An 11,824-nucleotide genomic window follows, 5' to 3' on the forward strand; every position below is an offset into this window, starting at 1 on the left:
GTCGCACCTCCTTGCAGTGGACACGAACCAAAGACAGAGCCACGTCAGTGCCACACCGAGCAGCAGACTTCTTCCACTCCTGCACTCGGTCAGGGATTTCATTTAGTCGAGTCATCAGGGACTCAATATCATTTTGGAGCTCAGCCTCTGGCCAAAGTGCCGGGTCAATCCGCGACATGGCGACCTTCAGTCGAGCCAAGTAGTCCACGGCACTGTCGATGCGAGATTCCAGATGGAGCAGATTCATGGCAGTTTCATCTTTCACGGGAGAGTTGATTGGATCCAAACCGGGCTCGATCCGCCCAGTCTCCTCTTCAAAGTTCTGGCAAAACTCCGCATTCACGATCCAAGGATAAGTCAATTTTCGTACACTGAGTCGACTAAAAAAAGTCAGTTGGAACAGAATGTGCACCTTCAAGCTTGATGAACAGCTTCTTGGCAAGACTTCTCAGATAACTCTCCAGATCATCCCTCCTGCGAGCAATGCCTTCCATTTTCTCGCCCTGGACGAGATTCGCCTTCTTCCAGCGCGAGCACTCCTTGTTGGAGTCATTCAGAGCAGTCTTCAGCCTGGTATTCTCTTCTTCCAACTGGCCGACCGAAGCCAGCTTCTGTTCGGCCAGAGCGGTCTTGTCGTCAGCCTCCTTACGAGCAGCGGCCAAATCCTGATCCTTCTTCGCCAGAGCTTCTCTCAGTTTTTCTGCAAAGAAATGATGATTGATTCAGAAATAGCGGAAGGGTACTCAAGCCTAAAACTGACCAGTCGACAAACTCGTCTTACCTGCGGCGCCGTCTCTGACCTTTTGCAGCTCTGTCCTGGCCAGCTCCAAGTCAAGGTTCAGTTGAATCTGCTGCTTCTCCAAGTCAGCAAAGCGAGCTCCAAAATCACAAGATTTCTGAAATCAAAGGGGAGAAGTTATTTTTACAGCAAAAAAAACAACAAAGACAATAAATACTAAGACTACGGTCGACTGCCCGCAGTCCACCATAGTCTCGGGGACTACACCCAGTGGGTGCACTTAGCGTGCCCCCACCGGTTCTGATCCCACTCGACCGGCCCGTCGGAGTCGAGTGAGGGGAGTAAAAAAAAGAGGGAGAGAAAGTAGAACTCAGACCACAATCGACTGCCAGCAGTCGACCCGGTCTCGGGGACTACACCCAGTGGGTGCACTTGGCGTGCCCCCACCGGTTCTGATCCCACTCGACCAGATCAAGTGGAAGAGATAAACTACCAGTTCAGTTTATACATTCGGCAAAATACAAAGACTACAGTCGACTGCCAGCAGTCCACCGTAGTCTCGGGGACTACACCCAGTGGGTGCACTCAGCGTGCCCCCACTAGTCCAAAAATTCAATCGACACACCCAGTGGGTGTACAGATGCAAAGGTTTTCGGAAAGAATCTTCAGGTAGCATATCCTAACAGAACAAGCGGCGACCAACTAACCTGAATGTTGCTCTGGAGAGCCGAGCTGGCGTCATAGGCGGCTTGGCTGGCGTCCCGCACCGTCTTCATCTTCTCCATCATAATGCCCGCCTGGCGTATGGCTTCCATGCCTTCCACGACAGCCTCCATGCCTTCCATCCCGGCGGCCTCGGCCCTCACCTGAACCCCGACCGCCGCGCATGAACCAGCTAGCTCTAAGGTCTTTACATACCAAGGTCGATGGAGGATGGATCCCACTACCATGTTCTTTAAAATGATGGCCTAGCATTCCACACACCGCACACCAATCTGGAAGACGTTCATACTTGACTCTGTATATCTGCCTCTGCCCGTCCCTGACCATCGACACCGCGTTCTTTAGCGGCTTTAGAACATTAAGCCGGATCCAGACACGATAGAAGTTGCCCACAAAGTCATTTGATGGTGGTTCAGAGAACAAGACCTCACCCACCTTTGCAACAAGTGGGGTAACCAGATGGGCATATAGATCCGGCACATCATGGATTTGGATCCATATGTCGATTGTTTCAAGCTTAACGGTTGAGGGTTGTGTGATCCCATCATACAGCATGATCAACACTGCATCTCCCCTGAAGTTCCAGGGACCATTGTTCATTACCCTCTCCCAATCACCCAAGCATGAAAATTGGACAGTATATAGGTTGTTCTCCAGAGGCTTGAACTTTACTTCTTGCGCCGCGTCCCATTGCCGATCTCATGTTTCTATAGAACCAGGTTTGGCTATAGGATTTGGGAGTATTAACCTTGGCCAAAGCAATCCATCTAGGTTTATCTGGTGGCGCCCGCACTTCATCGAAGACCACATTGTCCAGATCTTCCTCCGCCAGTCCCAATTCTTTCATCAGCAATTCAACATCGCCAACTCCTGCAGAACTCGAAGATCCGCCAGAAGCCATTATATCTCTCACCCGAAGCAGACAGTGCAGATCGGGGTATTCTCCTGGGGGAACCCTAACCAGTCGGTCCCCGTTCCTGCTAGGGTCGGGCGCTTGCGCACCCTGGCTAGCGAGGAAGAACGGCGGAAAGACGCGGTGGTAGGGGAGCAATTCGTCTCGACGGCGGCCAGATCGCCACCGGGAGGAGAGAAACCCTAACTATAGAGGGAAAGACTAGCAGCCTGTTGCCGATACCAATGTCTGTCTACTCGGGAATGGGAGTTGGGCTAGGCCAGGAAGTTGGAGTAGAACCGATTGTTCCTTTTTCACTGCTAGATCTGAACTGGGCTAACCTTCATATGGCCCAACTCTTTACTCCTGTCGGGCTTCACCTGATCTCTCACTTTGTCTCAAAAAAAAAGGACAGATCTCGCCCTGTTCCGCTTCCTCCTCCGCCGTGTCAAGCAAACCACGGCGATGGACGAAACCCTAGCCACCGTCCTCTCCTACCTCCCGCCTCCCTCGGTCTCCACCACCGCATCCCCGTTCTCCTCGTCCACTGCCTCTGATGACGATGACCGCATCAACTGCCTCCCGGACGTGCTCCTCCGCAACATCATCTCCCGCCTCCCCACCAAGGACGCGGCCCGCACCACCATCCTCTCCTCCCGCTGGCGCAGCCTCTGGGCTTCCACCCCACTCCGGCTCGACGACGCTGGACTCGTTCCTACCGCAGTCACCGCCGCGCTGAACTCCCACCCGGGCCCGGTCACTTCCGCCCGCCTCTCCTCCGAGCACCTCGCTTACCAGGAACCCGACGTCCTCGACTCCTGGTTCGCCTCCCTCGCAGCCAAGAACGTCGAGGAACTCTCCGTCGTCAACGGATCCTGGCCCGTTGAATGTGAGTGGCGTCCTCCCCCGGGCCTCCTTGGATGCGCGTCCCTCCGCCGCCTCTGGCTCGGGCTCTGCCAGTTCCCGGACATTTCCGGCCTCGCTCCGGCCTTCCCCAGCCTGCAAGAGCTCGGGATTGTCCATTGCTCCATGCAGGACCGCGAGCTCCACGCTGTGCTCCCGCGCTGCCCCGAGCTTGAGAGGCTCGCTTTCGTGCTGACACAGGACTACCCAAGGTACATCCACATCTGGTCAGAGAGCCTCCAGTCCCTGGTTGTGTGGAGGTCCATGGTCAGAGAGGTGCACCTTGACGATGCCCCCAACTTGGAGCGGTTGCTGTTGGAGCCGATTGGCGGTGCCTCTACTCACGTCAAGATTATTAATGCACCGAGGCTGAAAATTTTCGGGTACTTTGATGTTGGACTCCATCAGCTCAAGATCGGCCCCACTGTGATCAAGGTGGCCTGAATTTTTCTTTCACATCATCTTATTTCCCACAATTAGATGGTACTGTGTTACATAATTGCTTTTCGGTTCATTATAGGATGGGATAGGGATGAAGGTGAAACCAAATGCGATGGTTCGGACCCTTAGGACATTGGCATTGAAGGTGCAGTTTGGAGACGAGAAGCAAGTCAAGCTGGTGCCCCTCTTGCTTAGATGCTTCCCATGCCTAGAAACCTTGTATATCAAGGTATCGATTCCCAGTCACTTCATCATCATCATTGTTTGTGCTTGTGCCTGTTGAGTTAAGTGGTTCACTTGCTGGAATACAGTCATCTCCTTCTGAATCACCAACCAATGTTGATGTGGATTTCTGGGATCAAGTAGGCCACACTGAATGTGTTACCTCACATATTAAGAAGTTTGTGTTCGAAGCTGCCCGAGGAGAGGATACCGAGCTGGCATTTGTCAAGTTTGTCATGGAAAGAGCCCAAATATTGGAGGAGATGCGTGTTTTCGTGGATGATGGTTGCTCTAGAGATGTTGTGCTAAGGCGTTTATCTTCAGAAGAATGTGTGTCTGCAGATGCTAGCGTGGTGGTGGAGAGGCAAGACATGTCCCATGCGTGGAGCTTCGAAAGAGCTAGCAACATGTCACAGTGTGACCCCTTTGGTTGCTAAAGTTGGAGGTACTCTTAAGGCTTACTCTTTGTTTGTAAACAGTTTGTTCTTTACTTTCTGAGTCATATTTTTGATGGTCCTCTCATTAGCAAAATCTGCACCTCATAACAATATAACCCATTTGGTCACTTGTTTGGGACTGAAGGCTTTGTTGTTGTTGTTGTTGTTGGTGGTGGTGGTGGTGGTCAAGAAATAGTGTGAAACTTTACCAAGACATGTTAGTTATAACATGCAAAGCTTGAGGTTTGGTGCTATAGTACTTATGGCAGCTGGTTCCTAATCTGTCTGAAATTTTCTCCTGACAGTTCATCTTTTGGTTGTGTCTTATCGTAATTTTGAACTTCCGTAAGAGCAAGAAAGTGATGGCGCCTGTATCACTCATGCTGTCATTGATGTTGTCCAAGCTTAATGCAATAGATTACCATCATTGACTCATGAGCACCATTGATAATTGAATCAGAGGTGCTCCATTTTGATATGTACAAGTCATTAATGCAATCAAGTGAGCCTAGTTGAGATATAACAAAACATGCACCTGCACATGCTCGTTGTTTAGTATTGCATTAGGCTAGCAGCCATGTATCACACAAACGTAGGAAACCCATCATCTTGACAATGGCCTGGAGTCCCCTCAGACCACTGCATCATCAGCTACAGTCAAAGCGACATGTTAGTATTGGATCCGCAGTCTCTGGTCTGGTGTGTGTACTATTCTGGTGTTTGGTGGCAGATCAACTCGCTCTGTTTTTACTCATCTATCTGGAGTGGTGCATCCTGTGTAGCTCACAAGAAGGCTGATCAAATGTTCTCTTTGTCTTATTTTGCACTTTCAGACTTACCTATGGTACTGCAAACTAAGTATGATACTCTCTCTGTTCCAGATAATATCTATTTCTAGCTTTGCCCAAGTCAAACTTCTCTTCTTTTGATCAAGTCTTACAAATGAGCTAATATCTACAACATCAATTAACAAAAATATATTTTATAATGAATCTAATTAAACTAATTTAGTGTTGTAGATGTTGTCACATTTTTCTGTGGACTTGGTCACACTTAAGGAAGTTTGACTTAGGACAAAGTTAGAGCCTCAAATAATTTGGAATGGAGGTGGTACTGAATAACATTATAATTTTTGGATCTGATGTGAACCCTAGTTAGTGTGTGGAAAACTATAGGAACCCTGGATATTTTGTTTTTGCATTGACTGACCTCATGGGGCATATATAGAGTACAACACGGAGAGCAGCTTAGAGTACAAGGCAAGTCATTGTTGGTTTTAACCAACTCTATCTCTATTTCTCCTTGTCTCTAACTGAACGTGTTTATACTTCTAATATTCCCCCTCAGTCCTAGTGCGAGCAAAGTGGACAATTGTGACTGAAGTTGAATGTCGCGCGCCATCATCACCTGCATCTCTGATCTGTCGGCACCTAGGCGGTGACTGCGTCTCCTTCTGGTGCCTTCCATGTCTCTCTTCTACTCCCTGCCTCCATGTCTCTCTTCTACTCCCTGCTGCAGTCACAGCGGGAGTGATGTGGACACTTGTGATGATGCGGACGCTATTGACTGGAGCTGTTGCCGATGAGCTGTGAGGTAACCCTTGACGTCAATGTTGAGGTAGCCGATCATGGTGTTGACTAGCCCTGGTCAAGTTAGTCGTGGCCGACGGTGTAGTAGCATAGTCGGTATAGCCTCACAAAAGCAGAGGCGCAAAATGTTTATGTTATGGTATAAAACATATGATCTACGTCTTTAAATGTTGGATACCCTTTTTGTCTCGTACATTGTATCTCTTAATTTTGTGTTGTGGAATAAGGGTATTTTTATTGTATGTTGGAGAAGATAAGTTGTGTAGCTATGCCTACTACATTTTGATTGATCTGTTTTTTTAGTCTAAACACACTTTATTTAATGATCATAGTCCAAATACATTGGGAATTTGGGATACAATTAAGGTCTTGAGGTTCGAGGAGCCACAAATGGGTCCTAAAGAAAGTCCTAGAGTGTGCTTAGGGAGGCTATGTGCCTCAATATTAGACTCACGTCCCTCGAAAATGGAAGTACAAGACGTGAACTGAGCTGAAATTTGATTTGATCTCCTTCACGATGCTGCCATACAAGCCTCCTGCATCGATTTTGATATTTGTAACAACCTCTTGGCAGTCTGATGCTATCATCACATGTGTTAGAGAAAGATCCTGGGACAATGAAAGGGCTTCTCGGCAGGCTAGCGCCTCCAAAGCTGCTGGGTCAGTTATGCCAACGCATCTGATAGCTGACGCGCCCATGAACTTCCCTGTTTCATCCCTGGACACGGCACTAAAAGATCCAACCACTTTGAAGTAGCTCCATCCACTTTGATCTTAGCAAATCCTGCCGCCGGAGGCATTCTGCACGGGCGGGGTGCCCTTGCCGCTGGTGGAGCTTGTGTCCCATGTGGTTTGATCTTGCTGAGCTCCCTAATATAGTTGCGGATAAAATGATGGGTTGCGTGAGGGGTCTGGAAGATATGCTCATGTAACGGGCGTACCAGATAGCCCACAATGTCACTATGACCCTGATGAAATCATCATGTTGCAGGCCGTCAATTAGTATAAATATCCACCTTTTGGCTTTCCGGTTCCCTTATGTTGTGAAAAACATCAGCAAGGTCCGGGTCTTCCGACGCCCATACGCATCTTGCCATGTTACAGTGAAGGAGAGAGTGCTGCCATGAATCGTCCGCTCCACAAAAGCCACACGAAGACACTGTCGCCATGTTTCTATGAGTTTGAAGATCAGCCGTGTGCAGAGATTGCTGAGCAAGCCTCCATAAGAAAATTTTAACCTTAGATGGGACGTTGGTCTTCCACATACTTGTCCATGCCTTCGTCTCCCTCTCCGAATTTGAGGAATCTGCTCTGCCCTCAAGCCAAGCTTCCCGTCAAGTCTTTGTGGATACTAACATTCTGTAGGCTGACTGGACTGTGAAAACACCATTCTTCTCATGGATCCATGACCAAAAGTCATCCACCTGCCTTGTACAAAGAGGGATAGCAGCAATAGCTTGTGCATCTGTAGGCAAGAAGATTTGAGCCAATTTGCCCATGTCCCAGGACGCCTCAGCCGTAATCAAGTCGGCCACCAGTAGAGGCGGATCAATTATTTTACTAACAATAGGGCTCATGTTGAAGTCCTGTAGGATCCAGTTTTGCTGCCAAATGAACGCTGATGTACCATCCTTCTCGTCGCTGATTTTTAGTTTTGTTAGCATATTTTGTTATGCCGTCATGATGTGAGGTTTGAAAGAAAACAAATCTCGGAAGTGCCAGATAAGCTGGGACTCTGGGTGCATTTGCAAATCTAGGAGCACTTGTACTCTCTCTTTTTTTGAAATGGAGACATAAGATTTGCCTTATTCATTAATTAAGAAGAGAATAATGTTTGTGTTATATTTGGCGCCGGCAGTAACCGAAAGTCTTGCCTCGAGCTTTATGGTGTTGAGCAAGATTGAAGGTGGAGCACTCTTGTGGTGGAAAACCCAGGAGTTCCTCTCATTTCAAAGGGTCCAACTAATGAGCATGGCAAGTGATGTCATAGTTTTTCTATACCCACTCTCCTAGATTAGACTTGCAGCTTGTTTGTCCTATCATTTGGGCCTAGAATCACGTAATTCATTTACTAAATCCGAACCCACTGTGTTTAGCTGTCTCGGAATGGGCGTGGGAGTTCATTCCAAGATTCCACTGATGTGGGACAGTATGTAAAACCAATCCCCCCTCAAAGCCGCCATTCCATGATTCAACACATCTCTCTTGTCCCGCGACACCATTCCTCTCTCCTTGATCCTTCCTCTGCCTCTGCTCCGTCGCCATGGCGCTTGGCTTCCTCGTCGTCGGTGAGATTTCCCGCTGAGCCGAATAATCACTTCCTTTACTCTTTTCCTTTCTTGCTCCTCTTTTGCTCCGACCTCATGTTGCCGCCTCCACATTCCCGTCCAGCCGCCGGTGAGCGTTGTTGTGTAGTTCACCTCCTTCCCCGGGCAAGTCTCCCCCTCCACCTCTTCTCTCCTTCCATCTCTCACGAATTCTTTTCTTTTTCTTCAACTCTAACAGTAACCTCACACAATCAGCAGGTTTAGTAGCAAGCAAACCGGATCCGGACACCTAGAGAGGAGACCGACAAAGTCTTGACCTCCCATCCGCCGCATTCCCAGGTAGCGCCCGATGTGGCTTGAAACTTCATGGAGGAACATGAACATGAGCGCAATTCTTGTGCAATATTGCTTCTCTCGTGTCCTTTGGGTATTGCTCAATGCATGTTTGGTCACTGTGGGAATGATGGGGAATCTGTTCAATTGTAGTTTTGTTCTCCTTGTCATCCTTGTGAGTCTGTTCTTATCTGGGATTTAATTTCGTGTAGCCAATCTACATAAAGAAGTGCACACATGTCAGTTTGGTCTTTATCAATGGGTGTGCCTGTGTAGCACTAGTAATGCTGTTGAGACAAAGGAGAAGCACTCAGTGCTAGTGGTAATATGTGGGTAGTACTAGTAATATGCATGTGCAGTACTAGTTCTAATTCTCAAGAACTAGTATAATTTACAACCTCGCCCACCCAGCTAACCAAGAAATAACCAACCATCTAGCTGGCAGTAGTAGTTAACATGGTGGACAGGAATGAAGCAACTTATGAAATGGCAACTGCTTGTAAGGGCTTATGGATCTTTCTATCACTAGCTAGCAGCATCCTCTCAGACCTTGCCCACAAATAATTTATAGTCTGCCCCATTGAAATGAATTGCACAGTTTTCTATTGCTATAATAATTATTATACATTAGGAAGGAGAGTTGAACAGATCAAGTATGCAAACAACAAACAAACAGTAAGAAAAAGAAAGCAGGATTTGGCTTCTGGGTTTTTACGTTTCTAAATCCTAGCACCAGAGTCGCTAGCGTAGCTGTAGCCTTCATCTAATTCTAGCTTGTTTGTTTGATTGCGTCGGAAAAAATATTGATGCGGCATTTGCTCCTGCTGTTACGGATGTGGTTGACAACTACTTTAGTCATTTTGCTACATGTTTGCCATCATATTTGCAGGATAACAAAGAAGTGACAAGATCACGTCTCTTCAAGCCTTACCCAGATGGAATGAAAAAAGAGATGGGTCCTGAAGCGAGTCAAGCCATAGGCCCTGAAGCAAGTTGTAGTCTTTTGTCTTCTATACCTTGTTCAGTACAAGCTTCGAAACTTTGGTTTTGCTTGTGTTAGACGTGCATTTTGTGCTTTGTGGACCTGAACATGGCTGTTGTAATTGAATATGATTATGTGGATTTGTGCTTTATGGAGCTGCAACTGGTTTCAACTTGTTAAAGATCGTGTGCTGCAACTTGTTTCATGTTGAGGTGAATTTTAATTTTGGAAAGATGATGTTTTTTTTAATTAAGAAGCTATTTTTTGAAGCCAAATTGTGGGTTTATGAATTCTTAGCCAAAATGACAGCCAATGATATAGAAATCTTACATCTTACTTCGACATTCTTAAGAAGTTCTCCACTACAACCAATTCTCTCAACCAATTAAGTTTGCAAATCTTTTATCCTATATACTTAAGAAGTTCATCTCCACTACTTGATTTATCTTGACATACAGCCTATCCACCTCAGCAGCCTTGCCACATCAGCAACTCTATTTTTTCTCTACCTAATGCCATGTGTCGCATTTAGTTACACAAGTGAGATTTAATTTTCATTAGTACGCAACCAGCCTTGGTCACTGAAGCGACCTGCCGTTTCCTCTTCGTAACAGAAGCCCACTACCTGCCGTTTCCTCTTCGTAACAGAAGCCCACTGGAACAGAACAGCCCACATCCATCCTATCCCACCTCCACGTAGATCTCATCCTCTCCCACAACCAGCGTTGTTTCCCCTTTATCTTCTTCTCCTCTATATGGCTCCACTCAGGAAACAAATCACCATATTCATCTCTGCATCAGCCGTTGCACAGCTACGGAAAGATCCTCGCCTTCAGAAGCGCCAGGGGTGCTGATGGCGTCGTACCGCTGCCGGACAAGCCTTCGTTGGTCGTCGCCGGCAGAGCCGCACGCGGCTGCCAATCGGTCCACGTGATCACCGCCCTTAAATTGATTCTTGCTGCAGATGAATCGAGCCTCGCAAGCTACGCTGGACCAAGCCCCGCGCCCCGATGTCCACCAAAGCTCCCAATGAGTCACATGCGCCACCATCGGCGTCCTCCAACATCGCACCGAAGGTGATGCGGAGCATCCCAAGGTCATCCCCATAGACCTACCATCGTCTCATCAAGTGTCTAGCGGACCCATGACACGAGCACGTGCAAGAGCTCTCGAAACCGAGGTGACATCTCTCCTCTCACAAGTTCACTTTGATGCACATAAGGCATGGCTACTACCTCAAACGGAGACATTATGCATACTCAGGTGTCAAGGAGTTAGCCATGAAGAAGCTAAGGAGCAAGGAGAATCAGAAGAGGAAGATGGACGTGAAGAAGAAGAGATGCGGAAGAAGCTACAGGCTCCGATCAACCGACCAGGGCCGGACGTCCGACGATCTCCAGGCTCCGGACGTTCGACCCAGCCCGGATGTCCGACACACCCCCACCCGAGCCAAAACTACGAATTTCCGAAGCCACCTGGACGACCGACCCCGACCGAACGTCCGACCGAAGACCATCCGAGCCGAATCTACGGACGTCCGACAGGCACCGGACGTTCGGACCCTCGCGAGCCTCCGGACGACCGGTGACTGCCGGACGTCCAACACCTGTGTGCTGTTAAGTGTTGGGCCGTAGCCCATGTACCCCTTCGCCCCTCTTTTGCACTCAGATTATAAATAGACCTCCTATTCCTTCTAGCTAGGGTTAGCATTGGTTTAGCTCATAATAGAGATAGATCATTGCTCATCCACATCGGATCTACTCCACGAGAGAGACCGCGGCCCCTCTTCAGAGAAGATCCCTTTGGATTCAAGACCTTCTTGCGGAGAAGAACATCAAGACGTCCTCACGGAGAAGACCGGCTACCCTTGTATCGTCCCTAGTTGACCGTGGATCGTGTGATCTCTTATGTACTCGAGGATCTAGCATATGTGTGACTATTCCTTGTTGGTTTAGTGATTCTCTTGTGTTTCCCCTCATTTCCTCCCTTGTGTTCTTCGTGTTCTTCACGGGATCCACTCCTTTCGTGAAAGATCTGGCGATTAGGGTTCTACCCTACATCATCTTGGTATCTAGAGCCAGGTTGATCATGATTTCGGAGCCTCCCCGTTGTGTTTCTAACCTAATTTTTGTTGATTTTATCCCTAATTCGAAAGTTCCCCACAAAAATAGCCCCGATTTTTTTTGTGATTTGTTGGTGTGTTGAAATTTTGTTGGTTTTGATCCGTGGATTTGCTTTGTCTTGAGTGGATCTAGCTTTCCCCCCCTTTCCCCACCTTTTCCATCCACAGAATCCT

The 11,824-nt window shown here is 48.0% G+C and overlaps 1 protein-coding gene across 1 annotated transcript; it reads left to right on the forward strand.

Moving 5' to 3' along the window:
- Positions 1–2,717: 2,717 nt before the first annotated feature.
- On the forward strand, positions 2,718–9,709 carry LOC125544081 (F-box/LRR-repeat protein 13-like). The gene is made up of 4 exons (XM_048707638.2): positions 2,718–3,692; positions 3,778–3,927; positions 4,010–4,365; positions 9,436–9,709. Exons 1-3 carry the CDS (start codon positions 2,820–2,822, stop codon positions 4,355–4,357), a joined length of 1,371 nt encoding a protein of 456 aa, XP_048563595.2. The 5' UTR covers positions 2,718–2,819; the 3' UTR covers positions 4,358–4,365; positions 9,436–9,709.
- Positions 9,710–11,824: the final 2,115 nt, after the last annotated feature.

The sequence above is a fragment of the Triticum urartu genome, chromosome 3A (genome assembly GCF_056163025.1).
Source record: "Triticum urartu cultivar PI428250 chromosome 3A, HENAU_Tu73, whole genome shotgun sequence".
Classification (NCBI taxonomy): Eukaryota; Viridiplantae; Streptophyta; class Magnoliopsida; order Poales; family Poaceae; genus Triticum; species Triticum urartu.

What these genes read in the sequence shown, in the direction of transcription:
- LOC125544081 (XM_048707638.2), top strand. Translation starts at nt 2,820, where the DNA reads ATGGACGAAACCCTAGCCACCGTCCTCTCCTACCTCCCGCCTCCCTCG. An exon ending in TCGGCCCCACTGTGATCAAG is followed by an intron (nt 3,693 to 3,777) that starts GTGGCCTGAATT and finishes GGTTCATTATAG; the next exon opens with GATGGGATAGGGATGAAGGT. An exon ending in TAGAAACCTTGTATATCAAG is followed by an intron (nt 3,928 to 4,009) that starts GTATCGATTCCC and finishes GCTGGAATACAG; the next exon opens with TCATCTCCTTCTGAATCACC.